The 21,555-nt window shown below is 40.2% G+C and overlaps 1 protein-coding gene across 3 annotated transcripts; it reads left to right on the forward strand.

Moving 5' to 3' along the window:
- Positions 1–1,433: 1,433 nt before the first annotated feature.
- Positions 1,434–19,987, forward strand: efemp1 (EGF-like fibulin extracellular matrix protein 1). 3 transcript variants are annotated; one of them, XM_027024984.3, is made up of 11 exons: positions 1,435–1,667; positions 2,297–2,384; positions 2,611–2,656; positions 2,769–3,008; positions 13,831–13,953; positions 14,494–14,613; positions 15,651–15,770; positions 16,115–16,234; positions 17,138–17,261; positions 17,481–17,673; positions 18,047–19,987. In XM_027024984.3, the coding sequence occupies exons 2-11, from the start codon at positions 2,307–2,309 to the stop codon at positions 18,206–18,208; spliced, it is 1,326 nt and encodes a 441-aa protein (XP_026880785.1). In that variant the 5' UTR covers positions 1,435–1,667; positions 2,297–2,306; the 3' UTR covers positions 18,209–19,987. The 3 variants fall into 3 exon arrangements, with proteins under 3 accessions (XP_081570626.1, XP_026880785.1, XP_026880786.1); XM_027024985.3 differs by having other exon boundaries at positions 1,435–1,657; XM_081714500.1 differs by lacking the exon at positions 15,651–15,770 and having other exon boundaries at positions 1,434–1,667.
- Positions 19,988–21,555: the final 1,568 nt, after the last annotated feature.

Here is a 21,555-nt window from a genome sequence, read left to right on the forward strand (position 1 = left end):
AAACTGACCACTGATGGATGGATAAGAGGATGCTTAATATACATTGTGAACCTTATGCCTACAAACTGTTTCTAATAGTGTCAGGTGAGTCATTAAATTAGTCTTGAACTAAAAACAGACCAGAGTATGCACAGGCATTTTGGTCTCCACAGCTTCCCACAATATACAACAAAGCCATTAGCAAATTGAAATGTTGTGTGTTCTGTAACCTACATTTTATACAATCAACCGAAATGTCCAGATAGCATTTTCAATCCATGTACATTTGAATATTATAGGGTTATTAGCCATTCATTTCACGCAACGGCCCACAATGGTCTCGGCCATGTGTGACATATGGACGGTAGTTGCTTTCATATTTGCATATTCGTAAATCCTGTGTACCTGTACATGTTTGTGATAAATAGCTTTAGTAGTGTTTGATTAAAGTGCAATTTCTATTTTTTTTTTTTTTTTATTAAAGTCAACTTTTATTCACATTGATTATGAGGAAGCGGAAGGGTGAGCAAGAGGAAGGGTGGCAGTGACATTCTCCAGTTTTTTATGGTATCCTCAGAAAAAAGAAAAGTTGACAGCAGTAGGAAACAGAATTAGTCAGATGATAGAAGTATACAGTAGTACAAAAGAGTCAATGTTTCTTGGCATAATCAGAAAGGGCCAATAATCAATTCCTGAACAGTGGATGGTATTTTCCCTCACTGTGCAATATACATAGATTAAACTATTGGTGGATTTTAATTTTTTTTTTTAATTGTTATTAACTATTTGTGGATACTCTAAATGATCTGGACCGCAGATTAACCGAACGTCACATCTATGGTGAGCACAGAGGGCGAGAGGTCAGTAATGCGCCATGTGCGCTCCTACTCCCACACAACCGTAAACCGCTGCCATGCGCATTCTTTTAACCAAGCGCAAAGCCAAGAGAGGCAGATGTTCGTAAAACAAAACCATCTTGTAAACACTATGGATTTTATTATCTTGGTCCAAAATGTTGGATTTTTCCTCAGGTTGGGATGGATGTCAGCCACCTGCATTTGGCTGTAGAGATTTATTCATTTGCGAATATCAGACTGTTGAAGTGATGCGTCTTTGATATCTAACGCAAAAGGTTTATTTTGTTTCAAGCTTTGTTTCAGTGCATAGCTGTCGATCAAGGACTCTTGACAAACTGTTAACAAAACCCACTTTATCTGCAATCATTTGAAACTCAAGTCTAATAAGAGCTAATTTGTCAGTGATACACTCACGCTACTGGTTAATTAATTGTGGTTAATAACCTGAAGAGGGAGCCACATTCTAACTTGTATCACACACGCACACGCACACACACACGCACACGCACACACGCACGTACGCACGCGCACACACACACACACACACACACACACACACACACACACACACACACACACACACACACACACGAGCAATCCCGATAAAAATCGGCGATAGCTTACAGTACAACCTGTCCACTGTCCACGGCACCGCCCCCGTGCATTCCGCGAGGAACGCGCGCTCGCTATGATTACAGTAACACTATAGCTACTAAATCGTCCTCGCGCGTCTACAAATCTTCCCGTCGCTCTGCGTGCCTACACAGCGGGAAGCACTTCGTATTCAAGTCTGTTCACCGAACAATAAAGCAACGTTACAGGTAATGCCAGGTAGGTTACATTTCAGTAAAGTGATCGCTGTGAAAGTACATCCGCTCCAGGTGATGCAGCTATTTTTCTGACGCACTATCCATGACTGTAGGCTCTGAGGAAAAGTTTTTAAAAAAAAGAAAAACACTTTTAAAGTTTGAATTGTCTTATTTTCAAATGCTTCGCCTGACTTTATTTAGTGGAGGCTGGCGGTATTTTGATTCTTATGGATGCGTTTACACTACACGTGGCTCTATTTAATTCTTTTGTTGGACATTGTGATTTCATTTTAAAAGATGGCTCCCCGATCTTACATTTGAACTAAACCTAACTGATACGGCAAGCAATAATTAGTCTACTTCTTAATCTTACTGATCGGACTTGTCTTAACTGAGTTGGAATGGATAGCGGGAAACGTGATTCATAGAGAAAAAGAAGGGAAAAACGCCAGCCGCTGAAACGGAGGAGATCTGGTTGGAGCTGTGCCAAAGAAAATAGCGCTTCACCAGGGGGACGCGTTCACACTTGCTCAGCAGTTCCACAAGTGATGTAATAACTGGGTATTAAACGCTGTGGACCGTCATGAAAAGCATGGCCCCCTGGATTCCAGATCGGCTTTCGTTCACGCCTCCACCACGCTTGTTTCACAGAACAATCACGATGCTCGGAATCTCCGTGATAATTGCAGTGTGCGTCTGCGTCGTCGCCCAAGATCCAGAGGAGCCCGTCTCTTATACGGCAAGTGGTTTTATACAGCTATTAAAATAAATATTGTTATCGACAAGGCCGTTTTCCTAAATGAGCACTGTCTGCTTTTGGATGCCATAATCATGGAGCAACGTGGTGGGGTTTAGGAATTAACGTGTTATTTGCCGCAGAATAAGCGTTTATTTGTTGATAGAGATCCAAGTACTTCAAACACGTCGAAGCTTGCAAGTAATGGCGAACATTCTCTTATCGACAGTGCACAGATGGCTATGAATATGATCCAGTCAGACAAGCGTGCAAAGGTATGAAATGGCATCAGCATCCCTAGATTGTGACCAACTCCATAAGTCTGTTAGAAATTTATTTCAAAATCATTGCACTAGTTCAAGTATCCTCTCTGCTGTCTTTCAACAGACATCGACGAGTGCGTTATTGTCACTGACGCCTGCAAGGGTGGAATGCAGTGCTATAACCATTTTGGCGGCTATCTCTGCCTCCCCCCAAACGCGCAAATCTATGTCAGTAGCGGAGACGATCAGTCACAGCAATCTGAGGAGCAAAATTCCCCCAACCCTCCGGTACGGCCCACGGTGCGGCCACGGCGGCCCATGGCCTGCAGTCCTGGTTTCACCCTCGACGAGCAGAGCTGCAGAGGTAGGTGCGCGTCATGTCCACATATGACAATCATAACTAAGTCAATGACAGCGGGATATAGCCTAAAGGTAAGGAAGAGATATGATGGAAAGATTTACAATCGCGTGCAGGACATTAAGCGGGTACCCCTTCTGCATAACACATACCGGCCCCCCTCAATAAAAAGAAAGGAACACATCACCACAAGGGACACATGGGCACGTACACAGAGACGAGTCCCTGCAGCTATACAAATGAGCAATTTTGATTAGTACCTCTCTCCTCATATAGTAACTAAGAATAAGTGGCCTGGTTGAATAGGTTGATTTAAAAAAAAAAAAAATTATATATATATATATATAATATTATTTATGAAATATGTTTTGATAATTTATTCCATCCACTTTTTGTTACACCTTCTCTGTAGGGTTACATGTTCCTGACTGCACACCACTGAATTTCAAAATGAATGAGAAATAACAAAATGCAGAATATTACAGTATAGTGGTATATTTATTTCATCTGTAGGCAATACTGTGAACTGTAGTTGAACCCATGGTTACCCATAGTCATTAGGTCTACCATAACCAGGTTGAAGTACTGTAATCTGTGAACACCGATGTAATTGTAATTTGCAGACTGCATTGTAACTACTATAGTCAGTGCTGTAACTGTGTAGTCATTGCTTTGTACTCTGTAATGTAATCTGTTGTGGATTACCTGAATGTGCATAAATACTTTTAGTCAGATGGACTGACACTATGACACTATGACAATAGTGACTATGACAATAGTGTCACTGTTGAAGGTATCTCTATAAGACCTGAACAAAGGCTTGGCTCCTAATGCTGTAAGAATTTATCACTGCCTCTTAAAAAACAAAATACTTTAACTGGCAGCAAGTGGGTGTCTTCGGTGTAGCCATCAATAATCTGTTACCACACAGCATGGCAGAGAGTATACTATGAGAGTTCACTCATGTAACTCATATCATCAGTAAGGGCTTCATTCAGGAGTTCGAAAAGGAGGATAACAGGTCTAAGATAATGGAGCAACAAAAGGAAGCAGGGATTTAAAGCAACCACACTCACCCTGTTGACCCTGACTGCCCAGTGATGTTTTATCTGTCAACTTGTGAGAACCAGTGAGAAAGCAGTGAGAAATGACCCCTGCTGTATCCGCTGGCTGCAGTCAGAGCCTACTAACTCCTGTGTTACACTTTCACTGCAATTGGCTGCATTTGGCTTGGAATGTTTTTGGCTTGGATTCAGTATCCTTTGGAAAACATGCCCATTACTTCTTGTTTTGGATGTTCAGGGGACATAAGGGATGGGTGTAGCCAACATTGTATTACTGTTCTTCAGATATGGAATTTTAATGGTTTCATTTATGCTATTTTTTCCTCTTATTTGCTTCACTGAAGATTTTTCGTGTGTGTGTGTGTGTGTGTGTGTGATACAAGTTAGAATGTGGCTCCCTCTTCAGGTTATTAAGCACAATTAATTAACCAGTACGTGCGAAATGCTTGAAACACTCAAAACCTTCTTTGCACAAAGCTGCGTGAATCCCTGTGAAGACATTGAATTGTATGGATGGCGCACGCTCGGCCTCTGCCCCATCTCCTTGGAAAGATGGAAGGCATGGAACGTCCCACAGATGTGGAACGATGCAGCGCGGGACTTGATCCCGAACAGTTCCGTCTGAAGCCACTGTAAAGCTGATGTCAGTTCAGGTCAAATGAGGGCCATGATGGATGATGTATCTGGCATGTTCTTTTTGCTGCTGTGGTCTGTGGTCACCCATTTGTGCTTTGCCGGTTTATTTTAGTCATAAGTCAGCACCTCGGTGGGCTCTGGGACTCTCTTTGATTGCATACAGATGAAGAAGCTTTGCAATCTAATAGCACAGTGGCATTGCTCACAGTAATGGAGAAAGAAAGGATGTGGAGAGAGTGCGTGTGTGTGTGTGCATGTATGGATGTGTGCGTGCGTGCATCTGATTGTTTGTGTACATGTGTGTGTGTATATGTTGGTTAACTCTTGCTAAGTCGAAAGCTGACTTGATGTCTTTGAATGAGTCAGCAAGCTCCCTGTTCTCCTGATTTTATGATGCCCCATTTCTGCTGCATGGAAGAGCCAGGGTAAACCCAGCTCCTGCCTTTCAACTCATTACTCAGACTTATAATAACAGTCAGTACAAAACAAAAAAATCTGCAAGATTATTTTCTGATGTGAATGTTAGGAAAAGACGGTGCTCTAATATTAGCCACAAGTGAACAGGTCTGTTGTAATCCATGCTAGAAATATCCAAAAAGGAATTAAGGAGGAAGATTTTTGACAGTGGTATTAGCTGTTTGCTAGCTTTGCTGGCTTTCAGATAGTGGAGCTATAAGGTGCTAACACATACAGAATGAACAGTATTCCTATTCCTTATTAATATATCTTTCAAATACTGCATGAAAACACTGACTACAATCACATTCACCACATGCCTGACCCTACTAAAACCAATAATAGGGTATTGGTTTGAAAAGAAAGAATAAAAGATTACAATTTTTACTCATATTTCTTTGTTAAATGCATTTCAGGTAACTGACCAGCTCCCATTTCAAAATGTATTCATGTGTAATATTATATCTAGCATTTATCTTAAGGGAAACCTCAACTCAGAGCATTGCTTTTGTAATTACATGTTCCGTACAGGTTGGTAATGTTCCTTTTTAATAGCCTGTTCATTTCATTTTGTGGCTAGTTCGGCCTCCACAAGAACTGCCTTTCCAGTGGTGTTCAGTTTCTTAATTGGTGAGAGAGGAAGCTTCATGTATTCATTAGCCAACATGTTGAACAGCTCTTGGAATGGGGTGAGACAGGGGTGGGCTTAGTCAGATTTGTAAGAGTTACGGCTTAAGATGTGTATCCACTCAAGGAAAAATAACAGCTACTGGTGTGACTGTCTAAGGTGCAAGTATTTATCCTGAAATGTTGATTTAGGGCTTATTGCTCCCATTCAGGTTTATGGGGCTTATAAATCATGAATGGATTTCAAGTAGACAAACTACATGGGAACACTGGACCTAATTATCAGGAGAAAACGAATAGCTGATTATGTGTTCCTTGGAAAGCCAAGTCTTTGGAAATCTAAACACACCAAAAAAAGGTTTATTGCTCCTTTAGGAATACCTATGTTGAGTATCTGTGTTTATCTACATTATGTTATCATATTTTATTAAGTTGTGTCCTGTATTTAGTGTAATGAATGTAATGCATTCAACTACAACACAGTAGTCCAGATTATATCGAACTGTCTGAAAAATTCTGTGTAATTGCATTTGTGTCTCATAAAGCATTTAGTAATAATCATATATTTCTGAGCTGTAATGTGTAGAAGGCACAATGGCAATACTTGCTGAAACGCATTTTTTGTCACAGCTAGCAAACCAGCAGAGAGCCTTGTCTTTGATTTCCAAGGGAATTTGTCTTAATCAGGATTTTGTTTCCTTTGGAGGTACTTTCTCATCTGTTGTTAGTGCTTAATAGGCTTTAAATTGTGCTTTGCAGCCTGGGGCACAGACATGCAGTCTGTTTATCAAAAAATCCATTAATGAAGAAACCCCAGGGCATTAAATAATGCTTCGCTTACTCATCACTTATATTTTGCTTAAATGTCAGAAGCAACATGAACTCTCTTATCCTTTCGTTCACCATATCACTGTATGTTTCTGCATATGGCAGCTATAGCAATTGCACTTGCTCTTTCCACGACCTGCTGGAAAAAGGACATCAGAGATGCATGTAAATGGTCCCTTTTTAGTGCACTTGCTTGTCCCCCTGGTTCAGCCATGGTGAGGTCGGTACCGGCGAGAAAAATGAACATTACTGTTCAGAACTTGAATCGGTCAGTTTCGCTGATGATGCATGGAACCTTTCATCATATTTATTTATAAACTGCCTAGGCTGACGCAGCATAAGGTCATGTATTTATGGTAAGAGGAGCCTGGAAATGAGCTAAATTAGTTCCAACTACTGTATGTCTGTTGTGTTCGTTATATATAGTGTATTTTGAGTGAAATAAAATTGCATGGTTTTGATCAAGTAGCTACAGCCAGTGGACAGCCATTCTCACTAGGAACCAAGAAGGGTCTCAGGAACACAACTCAAAGAGCAGTGTGGTGGAATTTGGTGGAATCTTATATGCACAAAAAAAAAGAACACTTGGGGGAAAGAGCAATGTCCAGTTCTTTATCTGCCTTAGCTCTCAAGCCAAGTCCTACCTTCCTATTGGACTGAAGAGGCTACTTCTTAAAGTGCTCTTACTTCTCCCCTTACTGGATACATCTAAATCCCTAACGAATGGGCGGAGGGGCTATTTAATTGGTGGGGGGTGCAAAGTTGTGTCTGTGCCTGTGGACATAACAACTGCATCACCTTCAGCTCTGCCTAGCCCGTCGTTCATAGTAGTTTCCACGCGGCTTTCATGCATGATGTGCAAATTGCTATCCTCAATTTCCTAATGGAATTATATCAAATCCAGATGTCACTGCAGATGACAGGTCTTTGGCTTGTCTATCAGGCTAACTAAGAATGCCTATATCCTAACAAATCACTGTGTAGTGGATTTTAGTTTTGTAGTATCAAACTATCCCATGTAACATAACTGAAGTTTTGTAACTGTGAGAGCAATGGCATACTTTTTAAGATATTTGTTCCCGAGGGCAGTCCTCAGACATTTCTCGGCATTGACTTGGGGTTAGCAAGTTCCATTTCATTGTTCATCCTCTTCTGAGTCTTTTGAGTCATGGTGCTCCAGCCTGGTTTAAAGTGAATTATATCAGTGAGCTTTGTAGTTTATGCTTCCAGAGGCGAATGTAAGAAAAAATGCTAATTTGCTGGTTCTGATGTCGGTGTGAGACTTATAACCTTGTTTTTCACAGTTAAAAGTCTCAAAGTTTTGGTTTGCCCTTTCTCAGGAATTCTCAGTTCCACTTTTCTGAGATCTCACATAATCTTGAGAGAAAGTGATGACCATTTAAGTCACTGGTTGTGCTTTTGCCATAACAAACACAAATTAGCTATTTATGAGCATGAAGTACCATACTGTGTTCTCACTAGAGATGCAATACTCATGAACAACTTGCTCTGGAATGTTGGAAGGTGTTTTTTTTTCCGTTTGCGCATTATTATGGAAGAAATGACTCACCTCTAAGATAGGCATCAGATCAGTTCATAATCGGGAAGAATGTTGCAGTCATGACCAGAAACAGATCACTAAGAATATGGTTGTTAAATTTCAGGCATCTCAAAGCTGCAATGAGAATCTTCTCCAACATTGGTTTTGTAGTATGTCTTGATGGTTAAGGTTTTATTTTAACTAAGTTGGCTGTAGATGATCAAAAAAGCACAAGGGCGTCAATGATTCATTAGAGAACTGCATTGCATTTTGAGTCCAAGTGGTAAAGGATCTTATGTCCCCAAAATAGTGAGCTAATTGTTCGAGGAAATTCCTTCAGATCAGATGTCAGCAATGTTTACATATCTCTCAGATATGTAATTTTGAAAGTATTATTGGAGAGATGAAGCTGATAGCTGAATGCTAGAACTACTTTCAGGCACAGTAGAACACTGTATTTTACAGTGATATAACTGCAGCTGTCATTTTCACATGAGTTTTTCATTCAAAACCAAACTCCCTTAGAAAAAATGGTGCCATCTGAAAATATGAATGTTCTGAACCTCCTGTTTAAACTGGTGTTTCTGTACATTGTCCTTGTTCCTTGGCTTTCTGTTGTGTAGTACTGCATATTTGGCACACAGCATTTAGCCTGGCCTGAGGAATGGTGGAAAGAGCAAGACCAAGGAGATGAGCAAGGCACTGCGTGGAAGCGTGCAATGTTGTTGTTATTATTGGACTGTATTTGCTGGACTCCAGCTGCTTCCTGCCCCGTAGGTGAGGAATTGTTGTTCTTTCTGTTCTCCGTGCTATGCCAGAGTCATCCGGCCAATTAAACCAACAGATCTGGCATCAGGTCAAAAGAACCATCCGGGATGCCATACTCCTTTATCTAGGTCCTCCATGCTGGAAGAATTAAAGGATTGCCTAGCAACTGTATAGGAACTGCACTATAGCATATATACTGCTGAGTGACAGAAGACAGATTGGTATTGTATTAGGCAGAACTTCATCACCAGGTCATCTTGTTTTTAAGAACGTCAACCACCTGCTTTTAGCATTTTTACCAATTGTCGACATTTAGTGTGATTAAACTGAAGTTTGACTATAATTTCAGCATGGCTACCAACAGCTGGCAGATCAAAGGAAAATATTTATTTTGAATAGTCATTTTAATCTACTGTCAAGGCCTGGATTCTCCGAGTAGATATGGGGCAGTAAGGTTGACCCATCGTTCACACTGATCACACTGCTTTATCCTGCATTGCTATGCTAGTACCATGAGTGTAGTCATGAACAGAGCATTGCTTTTATCCTCAAAGTATGAACAGGTTCTGGAGGTCTTCTTTTTTCTGGCACTGTTTTACAGTTTTAAAGTCTGTTGCATCAAAGGTGGCAGGTCTTGATTCCTCATGTTTCTCAGCGTTAATGTGGATGGGTTGTGTTATTGCAAGCTTGTGTTCTGGGTTGCTGCAAATTCCTGGGTGTAGTTTAGCAGAGGTTGACCTGTGCAAGGCTTTAAGGTTTGTTATTAGATCCATTCATCTCATGCAAAGATTATGTAATATTCTCTCCCTGGCTGGCATTGTAATAGGACCAGAAAATCATCACTGTTCTTTGCCTATTATGTTGTCTAACAAGTATGATTTTAATATTTTCCTAACAGAAATTTAATTCTGGAGCTGTCCTGAAAAAAACTGGGTGTGATGTCATACCTTTGAAGAAGCTGCCAATAGAATCATCATCAATCATCAAAGAGAATTTCAAGAAGTGAATTAATCACTTTATAGTTCTTGTATGGCTTGCCAGCATGATACGTATCTTTCTTTCTTGAGACCCAAATGGAACCAAACTCCATTTGGCTGATGGAAGGCAGTTATGTCCGAACTGCTCGCCTAGACTGATCAAGCATCAAAGCACCCCTGACTTCCACTGCCCCAGGAATGGTCAACTGAGCATAGATTATTTGGAAGGTTAATTCCTCCTGTCCATCTGAGATGCTTTGGAGCAGATTCGAGACATGAACTGCAGTTTTCACCCTGAAACTGATCTGCAGTGCTTCATTGCTGAAGTGAAAACCACTAAAAGGCCAATAAAATAAAGGTCCTAGGACATGATCTCTTTTAGTTGATCCTGCTTGTACTGTATCATCTATGGCTTCCTGGTAACTACAGCAGCTATATCTATTTTGTACTGTAATGTGTTAAATAACTGTTAAAGATGTTTAAGGTCCTTGTGAATGTATTCCCTTAAGGGCCATATAAATCTGATGTTGTGAAATTTAATGGCTTGTTAACTTCAAACACTTCCCCTGCTGATGATTTTTTTGTTTCTTTAGGGGTTTACACCATTTAAGAAATGGAACCAAACAGCATTACTGTTCAATGAGATGACTCAAGTAGTGTTTTGGATGAGTTCCCACTTTCCATTACAATGGCTGAGTGAAAACACAAACCGGCCCCCAGTGTGGCGATTACAACAAGTTCAATCATGTCAGTGAAAATCTGGTAGGGGAAAAAAAGAACATTACATGTGAGTTATAGCCAAACAACTGCTGGCATAAGACTTGGAGTTTCATTGGGAAAGAACACGGGGCAGCTAGATGTCCTCTCAGCTTCACTGTCATTCAAGTACATTATAAACAGATGTGTTTAAAACTATGGCAGTGATTCCAAACTGCCTATACTCTGATGCTGTTTCCTTTCTGGTGTGGATAATCAAAAATTCCAAGAGATTGATTTATGAAAACATATATAGAAATACAATGGATTATTTAAGTCTTATTATGCCCTATATTGTACAATAGCAGCAACATATAGAGAGTTTAACTAAATTGCCTGATGGTCCTAACCTTTGGTCTTCCGCATGGGTCGTGATTGTGCAGTACGCAGTATTTTTTAAGATTTATTTGCTACTATAACCATTGTCAATGTAACAAGTCACTGGTGTATAGGAGATGTAAAATGGCATGTTCATGCATGCTATGAGTTTAGAAGGACTGGGTATGTCTGACTTTCCTGCAAATCCTGACAGCTGAACTTCAGGTGAGGTCATTATGGCCCCCAACAGCAGGAGTATCCCTTGAAGCTGAGTGTAGAGGGATTTAAGATAGATTCAGGAGAGTTTGATGAAAGGTAGATGTCTCAAGTACCAACCTGACTGACTTAACTACTGGTGCCTGCTTTGGCTAGTCTTATTTAGGGATGCTTCTTTTGTAGTTCAATTGCTGTCAGTGCTCATTTTTACCCCAACATCACTTGGAATCCACTTAAGGGAGCAATTTTGGTGGGTGGGGTAATCTTTTAAAAAGGGTTTCATGCCAGAAAGATAGGTTGAACCAGCTGCTGAATGACTGGAGAGTAAGAGCGAGAGAAAGTTTATAGAGTTTATATGTAATTTAAAAATGTGAATTGATGAAATGAGGTAGAAAAAAGGCATTAAAGAACAGGAAAGAAACAAAATGAGAGGGGTAATGCTCATCACTTTTTCCACAAACATTTTGTGGGGTTTGCTCATTTTAGCTGAGTGCTACACTCCCCTACTCTTCCCCCTCCCCAGTTTTGGTGGCTGAATGGTAGGTCAAGCCAGGTTTGGGAGGTGGAAGCGGAATGGGGACCAACTGGGGTTCCCAACTTTGTTTACTCAGACTTAAGACTCCAGGTGGGGCTGGTGGCCAACATGACATCACTCTCACATACACTGTGTGTGTGTGCATGTGTTTGTGTGTGTATGTGTGTGTGTGTGTGTGTGTGTGTGTGTGTGTGTGTGTGTGTGTGTTTGTGTGTTACACAGATCACATTGCCATGATGTGTGTGCCTTACCACAGATACAGGAGACATGACAGTTATATAGTTGGTTTAAGGTACAGCATTAAAAAAGTCCTAATATAGTCTTAATTTATGGTCCTGATTTTCAGTAATGTGCCATGGAGTTATTTCAGAAAAAGCAAAAGGTTAATAGACCCATTTGTTGTCTATTTGCAATGCAGGGTGGGTAACCACAGACCACCCAAAATCTGTTATGTACTCAAAAGTAGATTGATCATGTGTAGGATTGTGAAAATCCTTTATATAATACCTGTTGCGGTTCAAAGCAGCAGTTGTAATAAAAGTCAGAAAGATAGTGGGGAGACAAATTGAAAAAGTATAAACTTATTTTAAAACATCCCTTCATCCCTCAGCACACAAGTTGAGAAAGGTTAACAAGTTACCAGTTGTTTAGCTTCCACAATTTTGAGTTTACCATCTAAATCTGTTCTCATTTCAGTAAACTATATAAATGTAAATATTTTCATTTGATTTAAATAATTAAATTAGTACTATTTATGTCTGACTTGTGGTAATAGTAAATTAGCTATCAAATCAGTGATGGAGGACTCACTGGAATAGTCACTCAGATGGCATAAACTGGCAGTAGAATTTTGTCGAAGCTTAGCAAGTGGGTATATATTGTTTTTAATGTGGAATGGAATCAGGTCATTATAATCACTTTTGCTAAGCATGCACTCACCATTTTGTGTATGATTTTTTGGCATAGTTGAGTGATTCCCTCCAATGGTATCAAGGCAATATTTTGTATTTGACAGTTGTAATGATGTAGTGCAATGCTAGAACACACCCGACTTGACTTATTAGTAAATTAATTAGCCCATCATGCGTTAGACTAGGGTAAATGATATCATGTGCACTGGAAAATTTCTCTTAAGACCAAAATTGGACAAGATTGCATTAGTGGGCATCATGTGGACATGAGGTCTACACCATACATTGATTGTTAAGCATTAGCGCAGTATTAGCATTTGCTATACTGATATTGCAGAAGATTATCATATGCAAACAAGCCCTCTAACAGTTTATGTATATGTGTGTGTGTGTGTGTGTGTGAGAGAGAGAGAGAGAGAGAGAGAGAGAGAGAGAGAGAGTGTGTGTGTGTGTGTGTCTGTGTGTCTGAGTGTGTGTGTGTGTGTGTGTGTGTGAGAGGGAGAGAGAGAGAGAGTGTGTGTGTGTGTGTGTGTGTGTGTGTGTGTGTGTCTGAGAGTGTGTGTGTGTGTTGTGTTGTTTTCTGAGCATGATGAGTAGTTGTGGGCATTTTGGATGACTGTTCTCTGGGTAAGAATCAAGATTTGATGAGTCATGGCAGGATTTTATAAGTGTATAGCACCAGTAATCATGGAAGTAAGGGATGGACCGACAAGCACAGAATGGAATGTTTTGCGAAATTAGTTATATTATAAGTTAATTACTTATATTCTAAGTGTCCTGCCAGTGAAACCATGGTAGCTTAATATACATATTAATCTTTTTGGCAGTTGTTGTCAGCGAATTACTTTTATTAAATGATGTAATTGAATTACCATTCTGTAATGTTTAGACAATGGGAGTTATACAGGTGGTTTAAGGCACAGCAGTAAAAAAAAAAGTCCTAATAAAGACTTTTTGGTCCCGATTTTCAGTAATGTGCCATGTGGAGTTATTAAGTTTCCATCTTTGTGTCATATATTGCCTGATGATCCAAAGAACTGTTTACAAGACACTTCCAATAGGGAAAAAAACATAAGCATATTGCCTATACTTGAAAACCTATACTAATGTTATATTTTTACTGTCTGTGGCAATAAGCTTAGTTATACTGAACAGCATCCCCATGCCTTTGACCTCCTACTTTAATCTGTTTGCAGACATAGATGAGTGCACTATGGGAAGACACACTTGCAGCCAAGACCAGATTTGTTACAACACCCGAGGCTCCTTCCTCTGCCACTGTCAGCCAGGATACCAGAAGAGCAGTGACCGATGTGTGGGTGAGACACCTGCTCGCTCTTACATCTCGCATTAATCATCTGCCTGCTACAAAGTCAACACAAATTTTTCTTTGTTAATACCTGATTTAACACCTATTTAACAAGCCCTTGATTAATTTAGTTTTTGTAATTAATTGTATTCATTGGTCACTCATTTACTAAACAGTCACAAACATACAATTTAGGCTTGAAGTGTTATAATGAGAACAATTATAACTGATTTAAGATTATTGCCATAATAGATTTTTTTTTATCTTGGACAGTTTGTGTCAATGTATATAATTAATCTACATATCCAATATTAGGATAAAGGATAGCATGGGTCAGCATACATGTTATGTAAAAATGTTTAGATAATTATTTCTTTGGACAGGCCTAGACAGTTGTACCGAAGAGACAAATTGGCTGCAAGGTCTTGTTCTTTGTGTGTGCATGCACGCACACTTGTAAGTATGTGTGTGGGTGTGGGTGTGCACGTACGTGTGTGTGCGCGCGTGCATGTGTGCATGCATGTGTGTGTGCATGTGTGTATGTTTACAGACAGAGATGAGTGCCTCCTATCGCACTACTGCATGCACAGATGTGTGAACACACCTGGCTCATACTACTGTGAGTGTAACAGTGGCTACCAACTTGCTAGCAACAACCACAGCTGTGTGGGTGAGTAATCCAGCCCGGTGCATCCTCTTCTGCTCTTGTGTACACAGTGTGCCTGTGTGTGTGTGTGTGTGTGTGTGTTGTGTGTGTGTTTGGAAGAATTCGAGAGTGAGAGAATACTTCTCCTCTAGAAGGAATAAGAATACCCTTAGTCTCAGCTGAATCTGTCCCATAATGGCTTTTGTTTACGCTTTCAGGACATCCGCTAAAGACTCAAAGGCAGTTTTTTTTCCCTCATACCCAGCCCATTCAAGTGAGTGGAGGAAGAAAAACAGAAGTGTTAAAAAGAGATTGTGCTCAGCTTATATGTATGGGCTATTGTTCCTCAAAACCGTGCTCATTGTTTTGGGTTCATACCCATCTTCTGTCTGCGGGTGCATACTGTTAATCAGAGGAGAGTGAGTCTAATGTAGACTCTTTTTTGCTAAATAATTTTGCTAATTGAATCCTGAATTTTTTAATAAAATGCAAAGAATCCTAATGATCTTTTAGTGTCCCAAAGCTGTACAGCATGCATCTAAACTACATTTACCTGTTGTCTTGTACATTTCTGTGGTCATATGAGCTTGAGAATTCTGTAGGTGTTGACCTCACTTCTCTGTAATGTGTGTGCATTCCAAAAGTAATTTCCAGAGTTTTTTAACAATATATTATCTGTTGAATTTACTATGATGTTTCACTTTCTTTGATAAGTAGAAGCACTATAGCAAGCGAATCTGGAATCTTCTCACCAGCAGTAGAACACTTTAGCTGGCTTACAGAAATTATGTACTGAATCTTTGAAGAATTTCTTTGAACCTAAGGAGAGTCTTGGAATAGCTCGAAAAACATTAATATATTGTCTTAAAAGAAGTGTTAGAAATGTAAGTGTAGGACGTGTAAGTTATTTTTGAGGAATTATACCAGAAAAAAATAATACTGGGTTGCTGTTGAAGTTCCACTGTTCTAATTAATAATCGTTCATCACCTCGTTCCCACTGTATTTATGTTGGAGGCTAAACAGCATCTGACCGTGTGCCCTGACTGCTGTTCTCTTTCAGACGTGAACGAGTGTCAGGTCAGTCAACCGTGCCAGCACCAGTGCTACAACCTAATGGGCTCGTTCATTTGCCAGTGTAACCAGGGCTATGAGCTGGCTCCAGACTCAGTCTCCTGTGTGGGTAGGTACAGGTGTGGTACCTCTGTACCAAACCTGGCTAAAGTTAGCATTAGCTCCAGATGAGCACTCGCTTAGCATAGGTGTTCTGCCCATCCACAACCAAGTAATAGCTAGAATAAACCAAGGGTTTTGCTTTCATGGTGAGGTATTTAGTATCTGGCCCTGTAAAGGAATACAAAGCTGACTGCAAGTCTGTTTTTGCTTTGGTGCAAGATGTGTTTAGCGCAATCGTTAATGCTGGAAACTCTTATGATGCAGTGGTGACTTGGCAGTGTGTGAGCGTATATGTCGTGGCAGATGCAGTGTCTGTTGTGAATGGATTTCCTTTCTCCCATTGGCATCCAGACATTGATGAATGCGCCTTCTCGACCTACATGTGCCAGTATGCGTGCATCAACAGCCCAGGCGAATATTCCTGTACCTGTCCCGAAGGATACCAGCTCCATGGAACAAGAATGTGTCAAGGTACATTCTCCTCCTCCTCATCCAGTTAGAAATACACCTCACCACGCTTCCACACCCCCTCCCCGCCCCATTCGGATCTGTATCAAACTGGATGCCTCAATTTCACAAGAGATATATAACGGAATATGGGCTCGCCACACTTGACCACACTATCATGGAAAGAATGCAAGAACCCGAGCATGAAAAAACAGGACTTCAGTGTTTGCCCCCGCAAAAGTTCCCTTTTCAGAGATTTATATTTGTTAGACCTTTTTCTTCTAGGTGTTTCAAATGGACAACTGTGTTGTTTTTTTCCTTCTCCCCCATGTTGGGGTGAATGAGTTGGAGGGAGAGAGAGGGTACTCTGATGGATCTTTCCTGCCACTGTGTCAGAAATAGCTCCCCTCAGTTTCAAGGGCTCTTTGATGGTGCAGAACTCTTTGGTGTGGGTGGGTATGTGTGTGTGTATGTGTGGGTGAGTGTCTTCATGCTGAATAAACTCCATTCTTGCCTGAGCTACAGGGTAAGGGATGTCCCATGTTTTGCAGGATTCCCTTTTTACAGTAACAGAGGGGCCAGGGTATTGAATCTTAATACTGTATGGGATGGTTTGCCAGACATGGATTAAGGCTAATCCCGGATTTAATGCAGTTTTTCAATGGTGAATCACCACTGCCACTGCCATGTAGTACAAGCCTGGGAAACCATCCTTGTATGAAATTTGTTTTCCATAGGGATTTGGGAATTATGAACACTTGCACTACAACTGTATTAAATGCCTACAAGAATATAAACCTCCTTGATATGTGACTCCTCTGTTCTAATCTTACTGTAGTTACAGCATCGACCTCTGATACAGGAACAAAATGCTGAGTACGAAGAGTTTGAAGAGTTCACTCCTCTCCATTCCCTATGTTCTTACAGACATAAACGAGTGTGAAACAGGCCATGAATGTAGAGAGGAGGAGATGTGCTGGAACTATTTCGGAGGCTACCGTTGCTACCCCCTCAACCCTTGCCAGGAGCCTTATACTCGCACATCCGAAAAGTAAGTCCACCTGGCCGTGATCTCAAAAGCAGCTGTTTCTTCAAAATGCAAATGTTTTTGTGCGCCACATTGACCGGCTCTTGCGGCACCCTTGACACCAAACCGAACGGAAAAGGTTGCTGTCGACCTTTGTACTGTTATCTTACCCTTTGGAATGGCTTGCAGCCGGCCATTTTAAATGTGTGAAAAATGGTCAAATGTGTTCTTCCTTCCTTCCAGTCGGTGCGTGTGCCAGTCCACCAGTGTGTGTCGGGGCCTGCCGCAATCGGTTGTTTACAAGTATATGAGCATTCACTCGGAACGCGCAATACCGGCAGACATCTTCCAGATCCAAGCCACCAACATCTATCCTAACACGCACAACACCTTCAGGATCAGAGCTGGCAATGAGGGGGGAGAGTTCTTCTTAAGGGTGAGTAATAACTAAGAAGTAGTGTGTATAATATATATGCTGGTAATATGGTATTGTTATAAAACAGCTTATTTCAGACTCAAGTCATTAAAGAGTTGTCTTGTGAAAAACTAATAAATGTTCTATGGTCCTACAACAGTCATAAATAATTATATGTGATCTGATGTACATTATATTAAATTATGATGCAGTAATATTAATGATTTAAACTGACAGTTTGCATAATGATGCAGATATGCCATAAAATATACAAAGGACAATGGTATCAGTGTTTGCTTTTGCTTTTAAACTAACTGTCAACATTGTCTTCATTCAAACTTAACTGTGGGAGCACCGAATTATCCCTTTATATTGACCATATTACCTTTTCCAGCGTTCCAGTAATGTCAGTGCGATGTTGGTGTTGATCAAGTCCCTAGTGGGCCCTCTAGAGCTAATTGTCGACTTAGAGATGATCACTTACCACACCGTCACAAACTATCGCACCAGCTCCTTATTACGTCTGACCATCGTCGTGGGACCCTACACCTTCTAACAGCCACCAGCACTGCTGCTTTACATCTTTAAACCTATCCAGTATGCTAACATTCTAGCTACCTACTGCGATAATGGCGAAATATTATGGACTGCTTTCTCGGTGGGGGGTGTTGAGAGTCTTACTGTTCATTTTCAGTGTTAATGCAGAAGTCTGCAGTTCTCACACCCCAACCCCTCCTCTTCATCTTCATTTGAAAACACCCAAAATAAGTGACTTCATACTGAAGGCCTCCACAACCATCTAGCAGTTAATCAAAAGCATTGTGGGACTTCACCTTACCAAAAAGTCTTCAAAACTTGCTTACATCCATAGCAGTGATGATGATCCATGAGCTGTAGAATACTGAGACAATATAAGTTGAGTCTCATTGTTAAAGAATAGCTTCAGGGATAGATTAATGCTGAGTTTAAACCTACTAGCTGGTACTGGCAGTAAGGTATAGCAGCTGCCTCCAGTCATACAGGAGTTATATATGGCTAATATGGCTAAAATACTCAGGTTAAAATTACTTTTAACCTTTTTATACATTTGTTTTTAATCTATAGAAATAAAAACACTATCAGATTTTTGGACTAATAATTTATAAGTCACTGTCATCCGAGTCATAGTGTAGGATGTTCACATAGTTATGTTGCAGCCATTGACCTCATAGCCCACATAACTGGTTAATTCACATGAAAATATTGGCACCAGGAAGTGAGTCCGTTGTATTTTAATGTGTTTTGAGCTAAAAGTTGGAAATGGACAAATGACAAATGAATAGCTAATCTATAGCCATTAGCTATATTTTTTATTTCACTTTATTTTACTTGTAGCTCTCTGGGCATAACAGTATTTTTAATGCCCCCTCTTACCCAGTCACTGTTCCTTTCAGTATTGACTAAGGCATTGGAATGAATAAGGTGAAGTCATGTTCAATCTGGCAACAAAATGTTATGCATGTTCAGAGGTGTTTTCAAATTGGTGAGAGCATTCATGGCGTCAATTGTTAGGGTTAGGGTTAGGTGGGGCTGTTTGTATGGCTGGATTCTGCCACTTTAATAAATCCAGATTAGATTCTTTTTCATTCTGAATGCGCCTCTGTAACGAGTCTCAGTGGCAGATGGGTAACACAGGGCCAAAGCCAAAATAAATACAGCCAGAAAATGATGGCATTGCCAACAGTCTGGCAGAACTTATGAGTGTTTCTCACAAATGGACCCAGTGGGCTAATGCAATGGAAGGGGTTTGATCATCTACATTGGTTTCAGTGGCTTTACTATGCCTGTGTTCCTAGTCCAAGATATAAAACACTACCAAATATCAATCCTAGTACTCTGAACATGTATTGATGGATTCAGTATAGTGCAGTCATGATCCATGCAAAAGCAAGCAGTTTGTTGTCTTGTAGCTCTGTTATAGCCCTTTGTTCGTACAGCACTGATGACGTGGAATTAGCCACTTCAGTTCTGTGTTTGTTTTAAAGCTCAACTTAGCCACTGGGCTTACGACAATGGGGTTTTTCTTTAATTATTACTACTGTGGAGTAGCCTACATGTAGTTAAACTTCTACAGTCTAACATGCAGTGCCTTATATATAAATTCAGTAGTAACTGCAACAGCCTGCTCCGTTTCTGTATATTCTCAGTACCAGTCAGTTTTTAAAAAAGCCCTATGCCGTTAAGAGTCTTCTGACATTCTCTATTTAAAACTGGTTTCATACATAATCATGAATGTTTTGTACTCTGATGCAGAAGAGAATTGTTGTAAAGAAATAAAGGTTATATTTAAGATTCACATTGAGTAGTATTTATTTTTGCTCATATGGTTAAAAGGAATATTAAAAAGTGAAAGTTAGTGTCTGTCCGTATTCATTTATTGTTAGCCATGATAGCATTATTGCTTTATTTATTTTAAATTCTTACTTCGGTTGTGCTTAGGCTAAGCATCACATCAGACAGAGAATTGGGTGTCATTTGCATTGCTAACGTGCTCAAGCTGTTTATGCACTGAAAATGTCTGATGCCACATGTTTTGGCACGTTATTGCAATGGCAGCCAAATCATCATGTATGGGCAGTATTAAAGGTAGACTCTAAGAGAAAGGAAGAAAAAATGTCCTTGGGGCATTTTCTCTCTTTTTTGGAGATTGCTAGGACCCTTTTGTAGAATAATTTCCACAAAATTGAACCTTCTGCAAGTAATAAAAAGCTTCTTTTGTAGCTCCTAAGGGTTCAGGCTTTGAAGTGTAACAGTGTTAGTCAGGCTTTTCCACCTGGGATCTGGGTCCAGAACAAATCCATTTCCACTCCACTTGATTCCAAAGTGAAGTTCCAGTGGATTCAGATCCACCTTATGCTGACTGAACTCAATCTCCTTAAAACATCTTATAAAGTTCTTTAGCAGTTTATGAACCCTGTACCACAGAGACTAGAAAGTCTATAAAGGGATCAGTCGAATCAGAAAAGTTTCTTTTGAATTGTTTTACCCTTGAGCAATGAGTAAAAGGAAAAATGAATGCAGTAGACAGTTATGAGTCAAAGCAGAAGGTCTGGGAGAAATGTAAGGCAAATGGCTATGGCATCACATTATTGACAGCGGGTGGTTCACAAGTCATGTCAGAGCTACAGCACTCCAGATGAACTACAATACATAAAATACAGACAACAACAATGCAGGTCTTTGAAATGTTCTTGGAAAAGGGTGGTGGTGGTTTGTGCTACTGTTAGCCAGAAGGTTATGGGCGTCAGCCTCAGAAGGAATATCTAAATACTTGGCGATGTCCTGAGGAACATTGGTGAGGTTATTCATCAGCTGTGAAAGCTTTATAAGGAAGTATCTTTTTTATTTATTTATGTCTTTTTTATCAGTGCTTAGTGAAGAAGAATTGCTCATTTCCACAGAGGGTTCTTGGCCCCAGGTTTGTGGAAAGCATGTCACTGCAGTTCATTGTTTTCCCTGCTCACACTATATATGTGTTAAATGAGAACATCAGATTCAGCTGATTATCTGATTATAAGTCCATCTGTAGTATCAAGGGTATTATCAGTAATTAGCAAATTAGTTAGGACAGTGTAATTTACACCTAACCCTCCCCAGATTGGAATCAAGAGGTGCTACAGGTATTTATCTCAGTCCTACACACCACTTGAGTTAAGTTCCTTTGTTGCTAAAATGTTTGTTAATTAAATCAGATAGCCTTGTTTAAATCAGGACAAGAGTTTCTATGGCCCTTCATTGGCTTGGTATCCAGATTTTGAGAGCTACTTTATTAAATTGTTTTATTATCCCCCTCTAAATGTGCTGTGCATTGCCTCACACTCTTTAACAGCCACTGAAATCCCATTAGCACGCAGTTATCTTACT

This window comes from Electrophorus electricus, chromosome 5 (genome assembly GCF_041902795.1).
Source record: "Electrophorus electricus isolate QZ-2024a chromosome 5, ASM4190279v1, whole genome shotgun sequence".
Classification (NCBI taxonomy): domain Eukaryota; kingdom Metazoa; phylum Chordata; class Actinopteri; order Gymnotiformes; family Gymnotidae; genus Electrophorus; species Electrophorus electricus.